This window comes from Misgurnus anguillicaudatus, chromosome 17 (assembly GCF_027580225.2).
Source record: "Misgurnus anguillicaudatus chromosome 17, ASM2758022v2, whole genome shotgun sequence".
Classification (NCBI taxonomy): Eukaryota; Metazoa; Chordata; class Actinopteri; order Cypriniformes; family Cobitidae; genus Misgurnus; species Misgurnus anguillicaudatus.
In genome coordinates, this window is record NC_073353.2 from 21,942,571 (window position 1) to 21,967,913 (window position 25,343).

The following is a 25,343-nucleotide window of genomic DNA, read 5'->3' on the forward strand; positions in this document are numbered from 1 at the left end:
CAGTGAAGGTAAGATGTTTTGGTAGCACTTTTTAAAAAAGTGCCGTGTTGTTTTGAACCCAGGGTTCGGTCACTATTGGAGAAAACGCACTGCTGGGTTAAAATGACCCAATGGCTGGGTGTTTTTTACCCAAATGCTGGGTTATGTCAACCACGAGTTGAAAAAACCCAGCTATTGGGTTCAAACAAACCAGCAGTTGGGTCATTTTAACCCAGCAGTCTGTTCTGTCCAATAGTGACCCAACCCTGGGTAAAAACAACCCAGCATTTGTTAGAGCGTAAAGTTCAACAAGTTAACAATTTAGTATTGAATAATTAAATACATTGTATATATTTATGTTTGTTTATAATAAATTTGCACAATTTTAAATGTTATAATCATTTAAGTATATGTTGAAATGTAAAATGCTGTGGAAATATTGGCGAATGTTATTTTGATACTGAATGAATTAAAGAAATGACTGAACTTCATGAACCATCCTATATGTTTTTTTTTTAAGTGTTATCTTTAGGAATTCTACACTGATGTCCAATATATCAAATAATGAAACAACTGCTCCATAAAAACATGCAGAAGAGCACACTGGAGGACAGAAGACATTTGAAGGGCTAGCTTAAGTGTGGACGGGAAGGCGGAGCTTCCAGGAAAATGGACATAAACCAAAGCAGCGCTGACAGCATTAACACGACCTGCCAGAGTATCCTAGTCTTGAGGTTTGTTTATAACTAAAATTGCACATAAGACACAAATACAAGCTGACGTGCATGCTCAGAAAGACATCCACTGATCAAACATCTTTGCAGTAATGTTAAAAATTGCTATATATTTGACAGTGAAACACTTCCCTTACTTAAATTCTGAAGAACGCTGTTTCTTTTGAAAGCTGAATGAAATCCACAATCCATCAGTCGACAGCACTCCATTTTTTCCCAGTCAAATGTCCAAATGCTACATATCTGTGGTTAAATTAAAAGACCACAATTTACAAAATTTGTTAAATTACTAACTGTTAAGTATTTGTCATCTTAAGTAGAAATGACAGACTGCAAGTGACTGGAGTTTTGATGAGGCAAAAAGTGTAATTGTAAGTGTAAGTGTATTTTTTTATTCTTGGGTCAACAGATGCCTTATGCTTCATGCCTAAGGCTTATGCTTCAAGTTATAGGCTCAGTAACCACTATTAAAATAAGACACCTTTGACTTTGCTGAGTCAGAATTAATTTGAACCATGAGAATCAAAATACAGGTATTTGATTAATAATGTATTTGCATAATTGTCATGTAATACAAATACGCTAATAAATAGCACTATACGGTTAGTTATGAAGCAGAATTTATGTGTATTTTGAATACAAAATGAGCAAAGAAAAAATATGGGGCTTTCTAGATGATGTTTGTAAACTTTCTATCAATATTTTTTATAGAGGGTAAGCACTGACATGACCTAGTATAGGAATTATTAAGAAATGAGTTGTTTGGGTAAATAAATAGATTAAACACAACATTTGAGCTATATCTTTTTCAGACTGCCGAAAGATTTTCGTGTTTATTTATAAGGAGTTTATTCAAGCTAAACACTAACCTTGCCCCTAAGTGGGTGTAAGTGCATTTCATTCTGTCTTCTGTGATGTCATGTGCATACATATTGGTATAAAAATACCAGTGGCGGCTCATGACTGTTCATCAGAGGGGCGCAAATTCAAAACATGTCATGTGTGTTGCTTGTGTTTTCAAAATATGTTTGTTGCGTCATGTGAACCATGTGCATCACATGTTTTGTCAAAATAAATGCCTGCTGTACACGCGTCAAAACCGTTTATGATAAAAGAGATGTTCACAAATACATGCAAGCCACTCCCTCAACACTAAACTCTGATTACGCATGAGATTATGTGAGTATCTGGCAAACGCAAGCTTCTCTTTTATCATAAACCCTTTAGACACGTCTGCAGCAGGCACTTATTTTGACAAGACATGTGATTCACATAGATTCACTCGCCGAACACATAATTTGAAATTACGAGCCACACACATGATGGGCTACATACATGTTGTGACGAACTTCGCATCGAGCGCCCTTGAAAAAAGAAGTCACCGGCCGCCACTGAAAAATACCGCAGAAAATGTGTCAAAATCTATGTAGGCCTACATAAATATATTTTAATGTAAAAATCTAAAGGTACATTTGTTGTAAAGTATGTGAAAGTATGTGTGAGTATTTAGCATCAGTATTAACCATCTTTGAATGTTTATTTTATTTTATTTTGTTTTTTTTTCTCTAGCCAATCATACAAGCACGAGATCGCCCCAGCGTCATGTTGAATGTAATGGAGGTCACATGATCGGTGTTGAAGCGCTCATTGCGAGATTGACTGAATCATTTTATGTAAAAGAAACACTAATAGCACTTCTTTCTGAAGAAATGTTAAAGGGGACATATCATAAAAATCTGATTTTTCCATGTTTAAGTGCTATAATTGGGTACACAGTGCTTCATCAACCTAGAAAATGTGAAAAAGATCAACCCGGTTACTTAGTTTTCATAAACCATTCTCTGCAAGCATGTGAAAAAATAGGTAATTGAAATTTGGCTCCCCTTATGATGTCAGAAGGGGATAATACTGCCCCTTAATCTGCACTATCCAACCAGGGCACTGCTATATAGTGCAGAGATCCACTCATTTGCATTTTAAAGGACACACCTAAAACGGCACATTTGTGCTCACATCTGCAAAATGGCAATTTTAACATGTTATAATAAAGTATCAAATATTTTGAGCTAGAACATCACATAAGTACTCTGGGGACAACAAATATTTATTTTACAGCTTAAAAAAGTCTTGTGATATGTCCCCTTTAAATAAAATTATGAACATCCACCCATATATCTTTAAACATGCACACGTGCACACTGAAAGCCATAAAGGATGTTTTGAAAGGTCTCTGATGAGAATTTATGATAAAAAAAAAATTCAAAATACAGGTATGGTTTGTTGTTTTGATTTTGCGGGTTTTTGTTGTTTACTCCTGGCTGACTTATATTACTGTAACATAGTTAGCGTAAGATCATATGTGTGATCATTAGTGTTGGGGGTAACGCATTACAAGTAACGCGCATTACGTAATAATATTACTTTTCTGAAGTAACGAGTAAAGTAACGCATTACACTGTAAAAAATTTGCTGTAATTCTGCAGCTGGTTGCCAGTAACTTACTGTAGAAGATAAAGACTGAAAATGTTTCCTGTTCATTTAACTTTGAACAAACTGTTGCCAGCAAACAACACAAATGTAAAATCTACAGTAAATTACTGGCAGCTAGTTGCCAGTAACACCCAATAATACTGCAATTTCTACAGACATTTTTTACAGTGTACTTTTTAAATGTACACATTAATATTTGAGTTACTTTTTCTAAAAAGTAATGCAAGTTACTTTTTTAGTTTAATTAATTTGATAAAAAATATGTACTAAATTAAACTAAACGTAGTCACATTATGCACTCTATGCATACACGCCTGTGTGGAACCAGTTTGAGACAGAAACTGAGATGGCAGCTGAGAGCTCAACATATTTGCAATGAAATATGCAATTTCTGAATGCAGAACTTTTCAGTAATAAAAAACACCTGCAAGGCCTGAAAGAGATCAAGTTTCAGCCAAGAAAAAGTAACGCAAAAGTAACGTAAGCATTACCTTCCATGAAAAGTAACTAAGTAACACAATTAGTTACTTTTTTGGGAATAACTTAATATTGTAAAGCATTACTTTTAAAAGTAACTTTCCCCAACACTGGTGATCATATATCAAAGCTAAACAAATGTAAACAAACTGATATCGGCAAGAGCGTGCATATGTCCGGTAACAATGTTATTAGGGTGATGGACATTCTCATTTTAATGAACATTCTATTTGTTGAACCAAAAAATTGTGCTATCTATGTTTACCAAGTACACTAACTTTTCACAGTAAACATAACATTTAGATGACCCACTAAATTCCAATCTATTTTATGACCTTTCAAGTTTATTAAGCAGAATATTCAGAAAAAAAATGCCACTGTTTATAAGCATTTACATACATCAGCTTATGATAACTTCATATAGGGCAATACTAACTTTACGTATAATAGGTTAAGCTTCTGTTCGCTCATAACAGTGGAGAATGTTATTTAATTCCTCTCCGTTAATGGTCTTTTAAGCGATGCTGTAAACTGAACATTATTAGCTTATCACTCCTAACCTCTTCCCATGCTTCTCTGAGCCAACGTCTGCAGTTCTGGTCAGTTTCAAGTGCATAACTACATTCTATCTTTCCTCTCGCTCTCACTCACTCCCTTCAGCAGTCCCTGATAACATGACATCCTGTTTAACTCCAACTCCGCTCCGTCTGAGCTAACCTGATGTTGTGATAGAAATAGTGTCTTGCTCTTCTGTCTGCCCGACAGCGCTGTGAAATGCTTATTCATTCCCGCTTTCGTCCTCCTACACACTCCCTCGCTTATCATCTCTGCTGTTAAATCTACCTGACAGGTCCCTCACAGGTAAACTTAATCCTCTCTACGGCCTCTCTCGCTCCATCTCTAGATTGTCAGATTTGGTCTGACTTACTCTGTCTCTGTAGTGGTTCAGACAACAGCGGGTGGGATCAAACATGCATCCTCCTCTTGTTGTGGCAGTTGGTGTACTTGACAAAAGAGCTGACATTTGATCAAGGCTGTATCTTTTCGGTTGTGTTGTTATCCTATTTACAGCGACAGAAGAGAACTCTTTGATATATTTACATAAATATGACAACTTTAAACATTAAAGAGACTGACATACATTGGATGTAGTTAAACATTTATGCATTTGGCAGATGCCTTCTCTCAAAGCGACTTACAGTACAGTGTATTCATTGCTCATGTGGATTGAACCCATGACCTTTGCGTCATTAACGCAATGCGCTTACAAATAAGCTATAGGAACATGTCGCAATATTATATGCTAAAAATGTACTTTTTGCATGCCGTGTCGCAATGCACCTTTAATGGCCTAAACACATTTCCGTCATAATAATGAGCCTCATGTTTCTTATTCAGCGCACACACTTTCAAATACAAGGAGGTGCTGACAGTAAATGTGCATACGAAATACTTCAAACACTTTCTTTTATACACACGCAGAGGGTACCACTGGGGAAAGGTGACCACACACACGCACACAGACTAAGTGTTTTGGGGGGAGGTGATGATGGCCGTGACAGCCGTGTGTACAGTAATCAGAGGTTGGTCACTTCCTGCACACTTCCCTCTTCAGCCCACCAGACTTCACCTCGCTGCTTCCCCTGAAGATTAGCTTTGCTGTTTCCTGACCGTCGATTAAGAGGGTTCAGCCTGGGGGCCGGAGCTCACTCACGATTTAAATTTCTTCTGTTGTCTTACCCTTGGGTCAGACATGGGCACTAGGCGTGTTATGTACTTTGATGATCTTGCGATCTCGGTCATAGCACTGCGATTTTAAATGGAAGTGCAGTCAATGAAAACCAAGCTTTTAAAATAGAATGAACATTGCTTTAGAAGTTTAGGGGACTGAAAAGTGTTTCTGAAAGTGTCTGTGTGAAATGTGTGCTAATAGTTACTACACTCCTGGTTGCTATATTGCATGCCTGCATGTCATTGAGGCAACATCCTGCCAAATCTTGAGATGATTAAAAGCTGTGTTCGGATCGATCACAGGTGGTCACGGTCTCAGCTGACCTTAGAAACATGCTACCCTTATAAATGCATGTTTGGAGGGACAAATGGCTTTCCATGTACATCTGGAGAGAGCAGATTTCCTGTATCATTCTTCTCTTGAGCTCAGGGACACCGAACCAGCGTTGTGTCCACAAACACACACACACGCTCCAACCTACAGTTCCTATCCTTTGTCAGACTTGTCAAGGCACTTGAGTATCCGGCTTTCTTTATCGGCAAACCTGAGGGCAGCTATGACAGGCCTGAGGAAACACCAGAGACCAGCTTGAGAGTAAATTTAGCCCTGACCTGACAGCCTGTCTCTTTGACTGCCTGACAGGAGCTAGACACATCATTCTGGGCACCATTGATTACGATTCCGAGCTCATTGTGGCTTCTGTGTCACTTGAAGTGATATTACTCGAATATTTCCTCTTTCAACTGTCTGTACTTTAACTGGTAGCAACATGAGCACAGGTTTTGCGAATGCACCAAATGCCAAATATTGAAATCGTATGCTGGTTCATCTAAAGAGAAATTGCTTTAATATATAAGTGAGAAATGAATGGCAATTTTCCATCCTATTCATATTGGTTTCTCTTGATGTTGTCAACAAGTTAGTGTGAGTTTTATTTAAAGACATATTTATACAGAAGCTTAAAGTGTGATTTAAGGACTTCTTTTTTCACTTTTGCAATGAACACAGGAGTTTTGATATGTGGTGTCATGTTGCAGAATATGAAATTGAAACCTTTTAACTTTTTTAGGATTAAGCATGTACTTTAATTTCGGCATATAGGTGGGAGTTCAAGAGCTGTTGTGCAAGAATATGCAGCACTCTGTAATAGGCGAAAATGTCAAAGTTTATATATTTTACTAATTCAATAGTTTTTTTAAGAAATTAATGATTTATCTCTAGCTCACGGGCGTTTCAATGCAATTAAAAGTATTAGATTCATTGTCATTAATTAATTTGCTCAACTTTATTATCCACCACTGCACATTTTCCAGTTAAAGGTTTCATTGCATTTCCCACGTAATCATGACCTTTGAAGCTTATTTTCATTGAATTTATCTTTGCTCATTTTGAAAATAACAAAGCACATGTGTCTGTAGCCTTTGGATGTTGCACTTTAGTTTTTTTGTACAGTATAAATACTTGTCAAGCTGTATGCACAAATAATATACCAGCTTTGAACATTCATTGCTGATTGTTTTAGCATTTTTCCGTTTTTAAAGACATGCAAACAAAACATTTCACACCATCAAATGTAAGATAAGCTAGCCTTAAAGGATTACTGCTTTTTCTTTAAAAAAAAAACATAATTTACTCACCCCTTGATGCCTTTGTTCAGTCGAGAAGAATAAGTTTTTTAAGAAAAACATTCCAGGATTTTTCTCAATTTAATAGACTTTATGGACCCCAACAGTTTACAGTTTCAATGCAGTTTAAAATTGCCATTTCAATGCAGCTTCAAATGGCTCTAAATGATGCTAAACGAGGCATAAGGGTCTTATCTGGCAAAACGATTGTCAATTTCGGCCAAAAAAAAGAAAAAACTGTATGTACTTTTAAACCCCAACTTCTCGTCTTGCACTAGCCGTGTGATGCGGCAGCTCGACCTCAGGTAATGCGTTATCACGTCAAAAGGTCGCAAATGACGTATGTGACCGTTCCGACATTGTTGTTGAATGATACTAATTAATGTTTTTGTGTCAGTTAATTCTTTAAAATGGTCCGCAAGTGTAACGCATGACCTTTTCGACGTACTTACGCAATTACGTGAGATTGCGCTGGCGCGTAACACGGCTGGTGCAAGACGAGAAGTTGTGGTTTAAAAGTGCATATTTTTTATTTTTATTTACATAGGATTGTCGTAAGGGGAAAAATCCGCCCAAGTTCAGCCCGATTATCTTTTGGTGTATACCTGGCTTATCTACGAGATGGGGAGATTTGATATAAAAAATATAAAATGTAGGGTATACAAAAATTGTATCAGTTTACCTTTATTCATATTTACCTATATATTTAAACATTGTACTGTCAGCAGAGTAGAGAGAAAATGTCACAGAGAAAAATAAATGAAATATGACACAATGACTTCTTTTTACGAGGGCGCACGATGCAAAGTTTGTCACAACATGTATGTAGCCCGTCATGTGTGTGGTTCGTCATTTCAGAATATGTGTTCGGCGCGTCGAGTGAACCTATGTGCATCACGTGTTTTGTCAAAACAAGTGCCTGCTGCAGACACGTCTAAAGGGTTTGTGATAAAAGAAACGCTCGCGTTTGCCAGATACTCATATAATAATCAGAGTTTACTGTTAAGGGAGTGTCTTGCGTGTATATTGTGAACGTGAGTGTCTCTTTTATAATAAACGGTTTTGACGCTTGTGCAGCAGGTCCTTATTTTGACGAAACATGTGATGCACATAGGTTCACTCGACGCGCCGAACAGATATTTTGAAAACCCGAGCAACACACATGACACTACGTACGAACACATATTTTGAATTTGTGTCCCTCGGAAGAGCGGTCACCAGCCGCAACTTATATGACGTCTGTCACAAATACATATTTGCAAAATATGAATGATGGAAACCTGTTGGCTTATGCGAAAAAATCAACTTTAACTGAATTCTTTCACCAACATCTTTTTAACAGAAGAATGTCCCGACAAAGACCGTCTTAGCATCTCTTCTCGAAAAACTGACCATGATATGCTGTCTCTCTTTTAAGGTGCACTCGTGGCAACACTGGTTCACAGGGCAGAATTTTTAAAAACATAGTTTAATGTCAACGTTGAAAAATGTATTAAATAGGTCATTTCACTAAGAATTCTGAACAATATGACATAAACAAAAACAATATAGGCCTACTTGCTATAGACTTGCTATAGTATACTACTGACAAATTAAGTAGGCTATTTTTTAACCAAACTACTTTAAAGGACAAGTTCGGTATTTTACACTTAAAGCCCTGTTTTCAGATTGTTTATGATGAAATAGAACGGTTTTGACTGAAATTTGGACATATGATGCTGGCCCGAGAATTTTCGGGTGTTTGTTGTATCAGCCCCCACCTCTACAATGGCTGCATAGGTGCACTGGAACAATCCTTCCTAAATGCATTGAACTTTCTTTTGCAAGGACGTGGGGCTCATCGAGTGGTCGGGGGTGTTCGCTGATATGCTCGCACAAAAATCGCTGCAAAAGACGTATTCCAACAGGTTTTATCGTAGTTTTTGCCAACTACTTTGACTTGTATTAGATGTGCTGTGAGGTACGGTATTACTCCGCGACAGGAACGTTGTTTATATTCTTGCAAAAGGCGGATTATCGCCACTACCTGGGCTGGAGTGTCTATATTCAAGCTCTCAACGGAAGAATGTACCGGTGTGAGGCATTTGGAAAAATAGATCAATAAGTTTACAACGAATGCTAAAACACCTGTTGGAGGGCGTCTTTTGCGGCGATTTTTGTGTGGGCATATCGGTGAAGGCCCCTGGCCACTCGGTGAGTTTCACGTCTTTGTGAACAAAACTTTGGTGCATTTTAGGAAGGATTGTTCCAGTGCACCTATGCAGCCATTGTGGGGGCTGATACAAAGGAAACCGAGGATTCTCGGGCCAGCATCGTGTGTCCAGGTTTCAGTCGGGGCCGTTTTGTTTCATCGTGAACAGTCTGAGAACAGGGCTTTGGGTGTAAAATACCGAACTTGTCCTTTAAACATCCGAGGGGACCCCCCCCCCTTTTTTTTGCTTCCAACGCCCATTTTTGGGTGGATAATCATGTCATCGCTGGTGTCATTGCTTTCATCATGGATGACTTTAATAGAGGCACCAAAACATATCCCCACCTAATCTGGTATGTCTGGCACGTCATTCACTGTTAAGTGAGCAAATAACAGAAATGTGCCACAAATTAAAGTATAATCCAGTAGTTCCTTTGCATTTAGACAGTGTTTACACATATTGGACAGTGACATCATAATATATTTGTACCCAGCAGAATTTTAGTAAAAAAATAACTGTTGTTCCGCTGAAAACATCTGCCAAGAGCGTAGGTGTGTTGCACCAGGGATTTACCGATACAGCTTATGTCAGGCATCCTGTCAGGCAGTGATTGTGCACGTGTGCACATGCATGTGAGTGTGTGTGTGTGTGTAAGCGCGCATCTGAATGTCACCACCTGGCACAAATCACGCGGGCCCCACAGTTTGATAGACCCACAACAGGTGTGTGGAGGCACTGCAAAACACCCTTGACTCCTGACAGGTGTTGAAGTTTGGGTTTCAGCCCAGACTGCCCTGCATTTGCTCGTGACACTCACATTAGTCACCGGCTCGCCCGCTGGACGTCTGATTCTAATAGACAGCTAGGTATACTAATCCCTCCCTGGGCTATAAATGTTAATAGCTTACTAGGTACGATAATCTCCAGCGGTGACATTTGGTCTACCTTAATTTGAAGATGTATTAGAGGAGGCGGGGGGCAGAGGGAAAAGGATGAAGGGATGGTTGGATAAATTGATGGCTGAGGACGGCTGGAATTACGGCAGTCATAGTGGGGCACAGGCGAGTCAAATGTATCATTAGGCTTAACCCGCTACATTATTCTCATGTGCATGCTGGGGGGTCCAAATCCAGATGAATGTGGGGGGTCCGAATCCGAAGCTTGTCTGGTAAAAACATAACTCACATTAAAATATGTTATTCTGATGATGCTGTACACAGTATAGCATTTACAGTTGCTTAATTGTCATTAATGTGAGACCTGACTGTTGTGGGAATATGACAGAAAGTTATGAAGTCAGTTTTAAATTAATGAATTCGGCAGATGTTTTTATCCAAAACAATGTACTCATGACAGGTATTTCCAAGCAGCTGTTTCTCTGATCATGTAGTAACTGACTCTTTTATCAATCCACTTAAAACTGACATTTAATTCTCATACATTTTTAAAAAAATAGTTTTGACGGAATGGTTGAACTACAAGCAAGTGTCAATACATAAAAATGTTGCAATTGTGCAGTCATGAAGTTTGATTTATTCATGGAAAGACACATGACATTTACAGGAAAGACACTAAACAGGAACATGGACAGGAAAAGATCTGTTACACCATATTACAGCGGTAATCAAAATGAAAGTGAATCACACAGGGGCTAAAGGTGCACCTTCTGCTTAGTGCAGACCTGAGGGGTGTCTTTTAAAGGGCCAGAAGGTCACAGTCCTACTGCATGCACTGTAGATTCAGACTGAAGGTGGTGTTATATTGAGGTCAATGGATAAAAAAATATTTAAAAAAATCGAAAAATCTGTGTCCGGTTGCATTAACTTCTAAGACTAGTTTTAAAAGTTTGTCGTGTATTTTTTCTTTCAAAACTTAGCATAACTATGTTGCGTAAAAAATTGGTCTAATTTAAATCCAAATAGTAAGACTGATTAGCCCTAACTAATTGCTATTTGGGCTATGTTTATGCAACCAGCCACTGAACCTGTCATAGTTAGCACTGCACTTGATGTTTGTATGTACTAACTTAAGACAAACCTTGTAAAGGTTGTTTCACAATAGATTGCCCCTTAACACAAAGTATTTTCCAAGACGTGTGTAGTCCTTGTCCAAAAGCACTAATCTTCCTTTATTTTGTAAGGTGATAGAGCGACCATATGCCCCTGCATATCACTCACTCAATTTTGGGTGAAACCAAGCCCTGACCTCCCCTCCCCAAAATAGTGTTATATTTCCAAGGTCTATTATTAATCTGTAGCTTTTCCCCCAGGATTAGGCCATAACACTCATGCACTCTTCGCTTGTCCACTTGGACTGGTATTATTGCAATAGATGCACTCAGATTAGTGATGTGTTTATGTTGACAGCCGCTGTAGCTGGATTAGGTCATGTTTGTGGGGTGGGGGTACAGTATGTGTGTCTATATGTACACCAAAGGGCTAGGGGTGAGGCCTCATGTTGTCTGACCAGCACCTACAGCTTACTACAGTAACTGACAGTAGGTTGGGCAAGACCCTCGTCCCATGCAGACATCTATTGTCCTGAGACAGAGCAGCTCAGACACGGGGTGTGTGGGGGATGCAGCTTGTTCGAGATAGAGTACATGCAGCATCATTTATTACATGACAGGTGTCATGTTTGGGAATCTTACAGTTGACTCAATATTGATAATACGCAATATGAAAAAGTTTCATGTAGCCTTCATCCAAAGATTTATCTTTTATTCAAACTGTTTTAGTGTATCAATAAACATTATTTTAACTTTTTAACGATTGTGTACACGGCAATGTTGCAAGACGTGTTTGCGTGTGTTGCGTTTGGGTGAGGGTGTGACTAGGAGCACACGCGGTTTCTGTATGGTCAACCTTTCCTCAGGTTTTTGTTGACTCAGACTTTCAGTTCTCTTTTATATTTCCAAGAATTTGTTAATTTTTCAATCTCTTTGCCTAGTCTTAACGTCACTCTTAGGAGGTAAGTGCCACATGAGGTGGCAGAACTTCCCTTTACCCCTTATTTACACCCTTACGCATTGTTCTGAAAGGCTTGTGTTATAATATCTAGTTCAGTAGTACTAAAAAAAGTTTCTGGCCTTTCAGTGTTATTTTCTCCTTCTACTTTTCCAAACTGAAAGATTAATAAGGGCAGTATTTGATGATGTCTTTTCAAACACTTTTGGTGATACAGCGTGAAGGCAAGATTTCATTTTCTGCTCTCATGTTGTCTGAAAGCAATAAACTCCCACAGACTGATGATGCAACAGGAAATGTCGAACAAATTGGTTCTCAGTAATGCTGTGAGAGTTTGATTTGTTCTCAAACGTTTTTGTCTCCTGAACAGTAATGTTATTCTGTTTGTATTAATTTCACATGCATGTGAGTTGAGTGTAGAAAGATTCACTATTACAAATTCAATAATATCATAAATAAAACGATAATAAAAATAAGCAGACCTTATTTCAGTGTTTCCAACACACACATGACTAAAAATAATAATCAAATCCTAACAATTTAACAAAAAACTAAACACAGTGAAAAGAGTTAGAAAAATTGTGTTATAAATGAGACAAAGGAATCATTTGGGAACCGATGAATGTGGGTGAAATGTAAGAATATGAGGTCACATTGGTTTTATTCTTCAGGTTTCTATCATTGTGAACGTCAGTTGAAGAATCAGGAATTGAATATATGCCGTTTTATCCTCGGAATGTATTAGTGAGAAATCTCGCGAGGGGAGCTGATTCTAGTCAAAGTGAATGAGTAATACAGAAGAACTTCTGCTGCCAATTTACACAACACCACACGCAGAACACAGAATGGTCCTTCTCGCGCTCCATTCTTTCGTTTACTTCCCCAGAAAATAGGTCATGGTGTCTCAGGAAAATAATAATAATAAAATAATCGACACAAATACATTTCTAGGTGAGGGTTTATTCTCTCGACTATGATCCAATTTCACGCCGCGCTCAGTAGCAGCACAAACACACATTCATTAGAGTAAAAGTGGAAAAGGAGTGAAAGCAGCGTTTAGTGTTTACCCTTGATATATTGCATTTCAGAAACTTAGGGAAAAAACTAAATAATAATAATAGTAATTATTATTACCCTATTATTATAGCTTTGTAGTGTTATTATTGTTTTGTAGTTTTAATATTATATTTTTATAATATAAGGATTCCAGGTAAACGCGCAATGCTCAACCAACGTCTAAATAGAAATAAATACATGATTATTATAAACGTATTCAGTGTATCCAATTAATGAGTACATTTAACAGCCTTGTCATTTTATTGGTCAATGGTTAATCCATACAAAAACAAATGTATGAGTGTAGGGAGGGTACATATCTTAACATACCAATCAGAGTGTTTATAATAAGGGGGCGTGCTAAAATAACGGAATGTCTATTCAAATGAAAAAAATTAATACTGAATAATGCTAAGGAAACAGTAATGATATTTACAAACATTTGACTTTATATTCAATTCTTATAAAAAACTATTTATTAAATAGCTCAGATTTCTTTAGGATTTTACTGGTAGCTGGCGATACCTCACTGTCACCTGCTGCAACGAATTTATGAAATATACAACATAAACATTTTATAAAACGACTGTGAACCGCAAATCTCTGTTTACAATATACAAACAGCATTTAATACAGTCACATAAATAGCACTTGTGCAAATAGGCAACATTTAGCTCCGCACAAAACAAGAAGTAACAATGAAATCAGATCTGAATGAGCTAGGGCGCGTGCGGAGAGCGCGCACGCACCACGCACAGGTGAGCTACCTGTCAGATTATTGAAGTAGCGCACGCGGCACCGGCAGCCTTTCATGCGTGTCTTCTTGCACAACCCCCGTTTGTACCATCATCGGTGGTCTTGTAAAGAGCTGTATTGCTTATTGTTCTGTTTTCTTTTACAGGACATCTCCGCTGCATCACCTTTCCAGTGTCCCACACCTGTACTGCAGAGCGAGCGACTGATGATGAGTCGGTGGACGGGACCTGATGCTGTTCATCTCCCTCACGCCAGTGTTTATCCATCTATCCCGCCGTGTAAAGATAGGTGGCGTGTGTGTCAGAGTCTCGAAGCGCAAAAGTAAAGAGAGAGCGTAGAAATGTCATCTGAAGAGGCGGAACACGTCAGTACGTCCTCAGGTTTGTTCCGTGTTGTGGCTCACAGAGATCAGTCCTAACCTGTCCATCAGGAATAACGGTCCCTCATTATAAAGCTGAGTCCTCACGGCGCTCCAAACATCTCTTTCTCTCTCTGGCGTTTTCCTCCCCTCTAGTCGGCTATTTGGGGAATTTTCGTATAGATTCGGGTAGGTGAGCCTGTTTCGTGTGTACTTCAGTCCTTGTGGATGATTTTTATACACCGTGTTTGACTTTTTACCCCCTCCCGAATATGAAATTGCAGTCAACTTGGCTTCAGCCGCTTACCGGCTCAGGTGAGAAAGGTGCGCGCGGCTCACGGACAGACGGTGACATACCGACAGCATCACACAGGGCTGATGATGATGATGTTGATGTAGTCGCTTGTTATATTTAACAGTGCAGGACAGGTTAAAAGACTCTCTTTCAAGACGTTGTTTTCCCTTTGTAGAACAACAAAATACTTTGTTTTAACATCTTTTTATCTTCTGATTTAAGAAGGGGATCAACTACTGTGTGATACTAAACGTTTTAAAATCGAATGTGTCACTATTTGTATTATATAATTTATTGCATTTAAATGTAAAATTAGCTAAAGAAAATTTTATGTCATCATCACGGTTGCTGTGAATCACCCACGAATTTTCCAAAATATTTACTTCGACCTAAACTGTGATGATAGGTTAATGTTTTTTTTTTCTTGTTTATTTCAATGTGATTATGTGCGTATAGGATTCGCATGACAGCTTCTCCAGCAAGGTCCTGACAACGCTGCACATTTTATCAATATAATATAGTTAAACTGAAACTTCTGTAGAATTAAAATATGACAGATTTTATTGTTAACAATTATTCGAAAAGTTTATAGAGTTTTGTGATCATTTGCTGTTTGATTACAAAACAAACTGAGAAATATTGATTTATACAAATTGTAAAAGGCAAACAGCTCTTAATCTAACTACGATTGTCTTTAATTTTAAAACTACACTAACGTGATTTTAATATCAATGCTTAAAAAATCGGACATTCAGGTAAAGTCAGACAGGAAAAAAATGAAGCAAAAAAATACATCAATCAGGCTTACAAAGAAAGTAGCTCACAAAAGATGCCTTTATCAACTTAAACCAGAAAGAAAAAGGCATTTAACTAATTGTTTATAAAGCATTTCTACTAAACGCACGCTGCAGAAAACTTATTTGTTTTTCTCTTCATTCAGTGAAATGTTCTTTAGACGGCACACACGCTTTATGGGAACTTGAAGGTGTCGGTGTGTCCGTCCCCCTTCATTCGCGCACTGACGCGCTGCTGTCCGATCACACACACACACTTCAAAAGATCAGAAGACGCGCAGGACGCTCACGGTCCCTCTAAACAAACCCTCCTGGATAACTTCATTCGGACTTCTCAGTTACTCTACCCCCCATAATATCGTCCGCTACTCTGATCGACGCACATCCTCCTATACTTTATTGAGAGTCCAATTGTTGCCGTGTGTGTGTTGGTGCTAGATCTTGGATGAAGGAGCGGAGCCCATGCGGACTGCTGCCATCTGACCCACTCTTATCAATGAAGCAGGAGATCATGGCGGAGGGTCCCCGGTGTAAGAGGAGAAAACAGGCCAACCCGAGGAGAAAGAACGGTAAGAAAGTGCGTTATGTCGAAAAACTGAACTCCGGCTTGTTCTCGCGTCTTTAAACGCACTTAGATTGAGTTAAGATTGTGCGTTGTCAATTGAAACCAAAACGTAAGAGTGAAAACTCGAGTGTAAAGTATACTGTTGTTGGATTATGGTTTAAGTATAATAACTTAATCTTTTTATTCTCTTGTGAATGTTTATGAGTAAATATTGTAAGAAAGCGGTTGTTGAATAGCGGTACTGCCATAGAGCGTCTATTATCTCACAGCACAAAACCGTTATGTGTGTGTGAGTGTGTGCGCGTCTTCTGCTGGACACAATAAGCATCTAAAACACCTTTGTATACTTAAGAAAGTTGTTTTAAGTATTGCAATTGAATTGTTATACTTAGTAGCAGGCTACTGTAAGTGTTTAGTTTGGGTGTAGTTCTGTGGACTTCTGTGTTTAGTGAAGTTGCTGTGCGGTTACAGGTTATGTTATGGGACACTACTCTCGGTTGGTTTCCTAATTTATAAATCCGCACAAGTGTTATGACTTATTAAGATTATTATAAAGGCAGAAGTGACGTGGATTAAAGTGAAAAATGTGTTGTGGGCTAGTGGCCGAAAAAGAATGGGAAACGAAAAGTCATGTAATGGCCTTAGGAGCATTATAAACACAAAGAAAAACAAACTCATCTTCAATACATTTTCGCTCTTACTCACACTCTCCCCTTCCCTTTGTCTTAATTAATATATTTTTAAATGCATACGTTAATTTTAAATGCATAATATTTGGATAGTGTTTAACTACAAATTATCCTGAGTAATTGTTTTATTAACTAGTATAAATGTAAATACGTCACTTGTTATTTTTTGAGAGTTGTGTATACATATATTAATAGTCTCCGTTATGTTTGACCTCAATTTGTTATTAAATGCGAGCTATTGATTATATAAAAATCAATGTAGTCTGTTGGTGGAGTATATGACTCTGAATCAAGTCGATGCGTTAAAAACTCGTTTTGAAATGGGGGCAAAAATTAAGCGATCAATGAGTAGTTCTCCTTAGTTTTTTTCACGTATGAGTTAAAAGGGTAAAACGTGATTTTTTTCAGTTGTTGTGTGAGAACATTTGCTCGCAATGAGGCCCGTACACCAAAACAAAATCATTGTCCAAATTAACTTTTTGACATCAGGACATTATCTCTTTAAAACATAAAAAATGCCTTTGAGAAATAGATATGTTGTAACAAAAATATTTTGTATAGCCTAACGTGTTTTGGGGGAAATGTCTTGACACGTGATTACACGGTTTCTTAATGTATGGAAATAACATAAATTTTAAACGCCAATAAATGATCTCAACCTCTGCACTTCAGTTTAATACTGAATAATCGTTTGGAAACAATTTTAACGCTGCATGCAAAATGTTTGCCTACAATTATTCTGCAGTATTTATTTCAAATCACCCCTTACAATTTATTATTAAATCCGACTACGTTTGTTTACATTCTCTCCGTTTAACGCAAATTTGTCCAATTAAAAACATACTGGATGTTAGAATGACACACTCGTTAAATAACACATTTTACAATTTATTTGCAAAGTTTGTAGCTCGGACCACTTCGCTGGTCCTTTGCTCCTGCAGACCACGGCCCCACCCCGCTGTTTCGAGGGCCCAATGGGAGGTCACATTAGGCCCTATGTGAAACTCGATCCGCTCTCTGGCTGCAGTTGTGTTGTGGTTGTCATTTACCCTCCCACACCCCCAACCTCCCCCTCTTTTTCACAGCACGTCACATCCAGCTGTGAGGGCCAGCTTGACAAAACTGTCAGAGGCGCAAGGCTATAAAGTTGCTGTGTTCTATAGGTAGTCGCGGTTCTGTTGTTGCGTGTTGCCTTCTGTCATGACACATCACCAATTATAAGGTTTTCATGAAGCTGCATTGTTTTTAAATTTCCCTCAGTGTTTTTGTGATTTCCACGCTAATGGAGCCAAATCTGTGATGTTTCATTGTTTCCCAGCTTTTAATATTCAAAATTTTCAGAAAAGAAAATTATATTTGTGATTCATTCTTTTTTGGCTGGTTTAGAAACTGATGCTAGGTCTCTTAATACAAATGATCAGAACCCTTTGTGAGAATGACGATTGAGTCATTGCAGTTACCAGATTAAATCACTTGTTTTTCTGAAAGGAACATTGTGCGATATTTGTTCAGATGGCATAAAGAGGCTAGCAGGTTCACCGAGACAAAGCACTAAGACAATGGAGTGTCATTGGGGCATCTGATTGGCATGGTCTTTTAATCGGCAGTACCAGGGTGTCTAGTGTACTGTCTTTGGCACGTATCATGCACAACCGGGTCATTGTTAATGCAGCTGCGATACCTTTCACCCTCCTATAACCACTTCCTACTAAATCAGCCTTAAAAAATGTTCATGTATAAATTCTCGTCATTACTTATTCACACATTTACAAATAGAAGTCTCTTTCTCTAAAACACACACACCAATCTCAAGTATCTCTCCAGCGGTACCATCATCATTGCTGACCTGAATGCCTTTTATATTTGTTATGCCATGTTTCAGCAACCCCTTTTGCCCCCCCCTTCTCTTTCTCTCCCTCACCTCCCTTCTCCCTCCTTTACTACACACCCCCTCAGTAAACACCCCCGAGGGCAGAACAAAGAAAAGGAGCTCCTCTCCTCCTTCTTAATCACAATTCAGCCCTTTCACTGCCGCCAGGCCACTCTCTCGCTTTCAGCATCCCAAAGCCATAGATGAAAAGAGAAAGAAAAGAGAAAGGGAGAGAGGGTGAGCGAATCAGGAGAGAAGAGGTGGAAATTATGATAGGCCAGGGGAGAGAGCTTGAGGTATAAAGGTACAGTGACATAACTTTGGTGGCTCTTTGCGATTGTTAAACTCCCCTGGTTACGCTGCCCACGCTGTCGACTGCCCCAACTGAGGGACGGGGGTCCTCACTAATAGCTAGATAATGTTACTGGATGCCAGTCTGAAACTATTAAGAGGCGAGTAACAGGAGAGAGAGAGAGAGAATAGGGAGGGACTATGCAAGACCAAAAGAGAGACAGTGATAAGCTTAGTAAGAATTTAGTGAGAGAAAACAAGTTAGAGTGTATACAGGAGAGAGCTGGGGCCGGTAGGCTGAATGGGAGTGCAACAGATTGTTTTATAGACACTGAAAATATATAACAAGTGCACGAGACTAGTTGGATTTAATTTTAAAGAGCTGCTACAAAGGTTAGGTGTTACATGTTTTTGTTTTCACTTTGAAGCCAGAGCACACATTTCTGTTTCACGCAGCACACAAAGTTGTAAAATACTGTAATTTTTTTATTTTGTTTTGTTAGTTATGTTTTGGTGTTGGGGGCTTGTCCCCCGTAAGTTGCCACACATCTGCCAGATTTAAGATAAGCTGTCGACCCAGATATAGAGATAAGAGAAACGAGGCGCTTGGTTTTTAGAGATCCACGGATTTGTATGGATGGTGGGACAGATGCCACTCTCAGGACCAACACTTTCTAGCAGTCCATCGCTTTCACGAAGTGAGACAAAACATCCAGTCAGGGGCCAAACGCCTGTGCCTTTTCACTGACAGACAAGACATCCATTATTGTGTTAGCCTTTCATTCGTTTTCCCCCTGTACCTCAATAGGTCAGGGATCACAAATGCAAATCCACAGGCATACCGAGAGAAAGAGGGAAAGAGAGAGAGTAAAACGTAAGAATACTCAAATGCACCATGTGATATGAATTCTTAATTTTATCTGTTTCGCTCCCTCCCCCCTCGACTTTTTTTTTGTTTGTAAGAAAAGGAGATTATCTGTACACCTTCATTCAAAGTCCCCTCCCCTTTCAACTGGGCCAAGCTGTGCAGGATTTAGGCCGATTTACTTCAGCAAACACCTATGGACACTGGGGAGGGGACGAACCCTGCTTGGAAAGAGGGGGTCCTTTGTTTGCTGGGGTGCAGAAGGCCTAATGCTTCACCGGGCGGCCGTATTATCGCATTAAGCTGTATGCCGGTGGCCCAGGGAGGCTGGTTAAAGCTAAAGCAGTCTGCTATCTACCAAAGACAAGGGAACATACATTAGCAAAGAGACGTGCCCCCATTGTGTGCCTCAAACTTCTTCTCTGGTCGTGAGAGATTAGATGGGGTCTAGGTAGAGACTCAGCTGTCTCGGGAGCATCCGCAAAAACTACAGTTTTGGTTAAAGTACATGCTTCTTCAAAAGAGCTCCTGCTGAACCTTTCTGAAGCTCATGGTATTTTGGACTATTTGCTGGTAGATGGTCGGATTGCTATATACTTTGTGGCAGGAAACTCTAACCGTGGCATAACTATAGTGTTTTTATTCCAAGTTAAGCTATATTAAGACCATCCCCCAGATTTTTCTTGTCTTTCTCCAAGCTAGTGCAGAGAGAGCTTTATCTGACTCTGTTCTCCTAACATCTGTCACCGCTATGAGGGACAGGAGAACACCACCGGGGGCTTTGTTAGTCCTGTGTCACTTGTGACTAACCGGAATGGGCAATTCACAGTAGTGAGTCTGTTCTCTTTTCTCCTGCTCTCCCACTCTCTACTAGATGATACAGCTTCAAATGCCACAGCTCTCGTTTTATACAGTCTAAAGCCATCTCTACGTTGGGTGTGGGCAGTTGGCCTAAGAGTGCCAAAACGCCCACGCTGGCCATCGTGATCAAGATAGCATGTAATGTTTCCGTAGTCTAAGGTCGTACTTTACAAGTTATCTGTTGTTTGTTCAAGGTGCTCGGCCATGGACGTTTATGTGTGTGGTTCAAGGTGACTGACAGGGTTTTTTGTATGTCTTCCCTCCAACTAACCATGTGCACATTTTCTTCATGAGTGAGTGCAGAGTAGCGCTGTGACATTTTATGGCGCCGAATTGCCGTTAGCCTAAACAGCGAGGATTTACCAAGGTCAATAATGAGGTATGTCACTGCAGGCACCAGAAACAACAGTACCGGTGATAATGAATGGAACTAAGGTTGAGCTCGGCTAGGGTGTGTGTGGCGGGGGGAGCACTGGGAATATAACTTGCTTAAAAAATAGATAAGCTCTTAGGATGGAATACAGCACTGTGTTGCTTTTGATAAAAGTTGTTTTGCAGGCATTTTAACCCTTGTTTTTGGAGTTAAATTTGGAGTCAGCCCTAAATATTTCCTGAAGTATAACTTATGTTTGATTACACATATGGATGTTCTCTCACAACACCCACATGAACGCCGTACACACTCACATGGACACATGTCCCGTTTGATTAGTGGAACACCTCCGGCAAGGTCACAGACACATGGAACAATCAATAACGGATCGGTGGATTAAGGTATCATGACATCTGTGGGCCCAGACCTCCCATGTATGGGTGAATGCCTCTTAAAGCCCACACTGTTGACAATGCTCCCGCCCTAATGCCAGATCTATATTACAGGCCAAAAGAGCCCATGTCTGTGGGCTGCGGCCTTGCTGCCAATCACCTGCGTTTGAAAGTTTCCTCTCGCCGAGCTGCAAGAAAACACAGGCCGCGTCTGCCAGCGCGTATCTTCCCTTCACTGTGATGAGGGTGGAGATGTTGGCCTGTGATACGGTGGTTAAGTAATTGGAATAGATTGCTCTCAGAGATTAGCTTGAGTGTAATGGCCTCTTTCATTCTGACCCACAGTCGCAGGCACTGCTCTGAGATCAGACTAAACATGCTTGTCTGTGTTGGAAAGGCCAATAGCTGTAATTACATCAGCCTTGTTATCTAAACACTTACTTATTCAGTCATGCATTTACTACGTAAAGCGAAAGTAAAATGACTGTGATTTTTTTATGACACACACACGTGAACTCCAAAGTGTGAACTGCGGTTCGTATTCCCAGTATAGGACTGGGAAAGAGGGACGGCAGGCGTTGTTTTAAGCAAATGTCAAACTGATACCACAGGTAATGAACGTGATTGATGAATAAGTCATGACAGATCAGACCTGCCGTGTCTTATCAGAGGTGAGGATTTGAAAGAAGTCATCAAGCTCAGCCTTTTCTGTTTTACTGCTTTTCCGAATGTCCAGCAGCAGGGCACTCGTCTGAAATTACAGGGCATAACTTTTTTTAAGGGTTGCAGGTCTAGCAATTAAAGTAATGAGGAGACGCTCAGCTCATAGAAGCCAAGGCCTGAGTGTTATGCTGACTCGCTGCCTTTCAAGTCGATAACTCCTGGCCCACAACCTCAGGCAAGGCATGCCTGCTCCTTATCAGGGAGGATGTCCTGTGCTTTACATTCCTGGGCTAAATGATCCTCTTCCTTAGTGTAAGCGCTGGCACTCCGGAGGATTGGATCTGATGGCTCAGTCAAAGCAGTCTGTGGTCACTACAAATGAGACCCCAGCACTCACTTCAACTGGTGTGGTTATTTTGACATGATAGAGAACCCAATACTGATAAAGACTCAAAGATATGTAAAAACACGTGATTTACCAAAATGTGATTAGTCTTATTTTAGACTTAGGTTAGGAGAAATATGTGGTGTGTTTGTACCTTTAAGTTGTCAATTACCAGAAAATGATGAGAGACTTTATAAATAGGTTTGTTATATTGCACGAGAAGCATTTGAATCCCTGAGGGTCTACTGTAACTGAATGATGTAAGGCTTTAATTGTATTCCAGTTGGTAGGCAGCAACAAGACTGCCATGTGTGCCACAGATCCAGATGGTACAACCGAACCCACCTTTTCAAGCTGGCAAAATCACAGGTCTTAATGCCATCAGCTTTCAAGTTTTACAATAGGCCAGGCCTCGTTATTACCGGCGGCTGCCTTTTTGCCGAGACTGCCATAAAGAAAGTGTTCCTCAGCAATTAAAGCTAATGAAATATTCATGTGTGGCACCTTCCTCAGCCATCCTCGCAAATGAGCAAGCTATGCCGCCACCCCCAAAGCCCCCCATCCAACCAACTCCAGCTTTATTATGGCGGTAGCCTGGCATGTCTGCAATTAGTGCACTGTCTAGCAGTGTTGGCTGGGTATGGCGGGTAGCGATAGGAGGAGAGGGGAGGGTAGTGTTAGGGATGTCGGAGAGGTCACGTGATGCTTTGGAAGGTACACAGGAAATGGAGAAGGGGAAGGACCAAGCAAGAGCCATTTGTAACATGAGGGTGGCACCGCCCGCTGGTTCACTTCACACACCAGCTTTTGTGCAAACATGCAAGGAAGCAAGGATACTTGTGTAGAGGTTGGAGGTGTGAGACAGTTAAAAATGTGTGCAGGAGTATTTATTGATTGGGTAACATTATTTTTTAATATAGCGTGATGCAATTATACAATGTCCTTTGTCTGGATGTGATGCATCTTGTGTCACACTGTATCAGAAAAGACACAACTCTCAATCCACTAGTTGATCTATTACACACACATAGAAAGTTTCTTTTTTTCTTTCTTTTCTCACACATAGCGACAGATGGACACAAATAGCCATAACAATGTAGTTTTGTTAAACCAAAACAAAAGAGGTAGAAAACAGTAACTGTTTGTACAACTAAACAAACTTTTACCTGGAACTCTCATCTTTGTTAGTTGTTATGGCAATCGGCAGAGGACACTGATTTAAATTCTTTTATCACAGCGAATGGTGGCAGTTGAATCCTTAATTCACATTTGCATTAACCAAAGACTTTGCCCATCTCCACATCAACCTGGAGAGGCCTTTGTCACTTTATGAGGTTTTCACTCTGCCAGTGACCCTTTTGCATGTCAATGAGGATCCGCACGGTCTCCTCCCTCATTCCCACGCAACAATGTCCTTACCATGGTGCACCTTTCCCCGGAGCCCTGTGAGAAGTCCCGTGCATCTTCCAAACAGGCCAGCCCTGCCGTGTTTACTGTGGGATTAGGGGGGTGAAGGGGGCGGCTGCGGGAGGGTCCGGGGGCAGCTGAGGAAGAGGTAGCCATGGGAAGGGCCCCCCAAAGGCATGGAATGCCGGTGAGGTCAGCAGGGGTTGGTGCGGGGGGAACCAAAGAAGCTCTCCGGGGATGGAGCAGGTGCTTTTGTGTAGTCCGTCAGGCATCAAAGACGTGACGAGGCTGAAAAGGTTAGTGCTGGCGCTGCAAAGCGAGACACCCCCCCAACGCACACACACTTTTCTTTGGCTTCGTACTTGTGAGAGTGGGTGCAGGAGTGAAAGTGAAGGCTGGCTCCCATGCTCTAGTGTTCAGAGGTCACTTTTTGTACCTGAATGGGCTCCAAAGGAAGAGAGGTCCATGGCAAATGCTCAAAGTAAAGTTTTCCGCTCCGTAACGGGCTGTTTGCAGGCCTGTCATCACATATGCATTTCATTTCGGCACATAGATGGTTCATTTGGACACATCGGGGGGCTATAAGTCCTTTCAGTGATTCTAAAACTATCATACCTTTGGACTGTTAATCGAGCATTAATATTTAACATTTATGCATTTGGCAGACACTTTTATCTAAAACGACTTTCAGTGCATTCAAGTTATAATTGATCAGTACATGCATTCTCCCAGAATCAAACCCACAACTTTTGTGCTGCTCTACCGATTGAGCTACAGGAACACAACTGAGCTACATGAGCACCTGTGATGAATGTAATGTAAAATGTATTATTCTAATTTAACAACAATGAGCTCAGTATGACTTTGTGAAAAAATAAAGCCAATAATGTTTTGTGACAAAAAGAAGCAAAATAACTTTTTCTTTATACTTTTGATCCCCGTCACTGCTCTAACATGGCTTTGGGTCAAAAAGCCCAGTCAGACATAATGCTAAGAAGTCTTTGCAGCCTAGCGACAAATTGTCTTGCCTTTCTGTGCACTTGACGTCCCAGCCTCACCCAATCAGTGCACCTCATGTCTTTTTTCTTTCTATTAGGATGGGCAAAGCAGGAGGAGGTGAGGTGAGGAAGCGGGGGAGGCGGCGGGTTTCAGTTGTTGCAGGTTGCGTCATGGGACCCGCGGTGTCCCCTTTTGTGCAGCACGTCAAATGTGGTTAACATGCGGCCATTTATCTGCAAAGCCCCCTGGGTGTACAATGGCCTGGCTGTGTGTGTGTGTGTATGTGAAGGGGGAGGAAATGGTAGAGCGGTGGGCTTAGCATCGGAGCATTCCTATTCTCTTTCCCTGTCGCTGTCCCCTCCCCTCCTCCCCTCATTTCTCCTCTTGGCTGCACACAACCCCTCAGTCATTGTTTCGTTCTTTTTTATTTTTCTCCCCCGGGGTGCTGTGTGGAGCGACTGGGTCAGGCGGCATCTGACAAGGTGCTTCAGAATGTTGTGGGCTCCTGTGAGACGAATTGTTCCCTACG

The 25,343-nt window shown here is 40.3% G+C and overlaps 1 protein-coding gene across 4 annotated transcripts in view; it reads left to right on the plus strand.

Annotated features, from left to right (window-relative positions):
* Positions 1-565: 565 nt before the first annotated feature.
* Positions 566-25,343, plus strand: part of zeb2a (zinc finger E-box binding homeobox 2a) — a 63,878-nt gene continuing 39,100 nt past the window's right edge. For 2 of the 4 annotated variants that reach the window (XM_055214493.2, XM_055214496.2), the window contains exons 1-2: positions 14,394-14,554; positions 15,601-16,023. In XM_055214493.2, the coding sequence (XP_055070468.2) occupies positions 15,900-16,023 (124 nt within the window). In that variant the 5' untranslated portion in view covers positions 14,394-14,554; positions 15,601-15,899. The other 2 variants (XM_055214495.2, XM_055214494.2) reach the window with 2 other exon arrangements.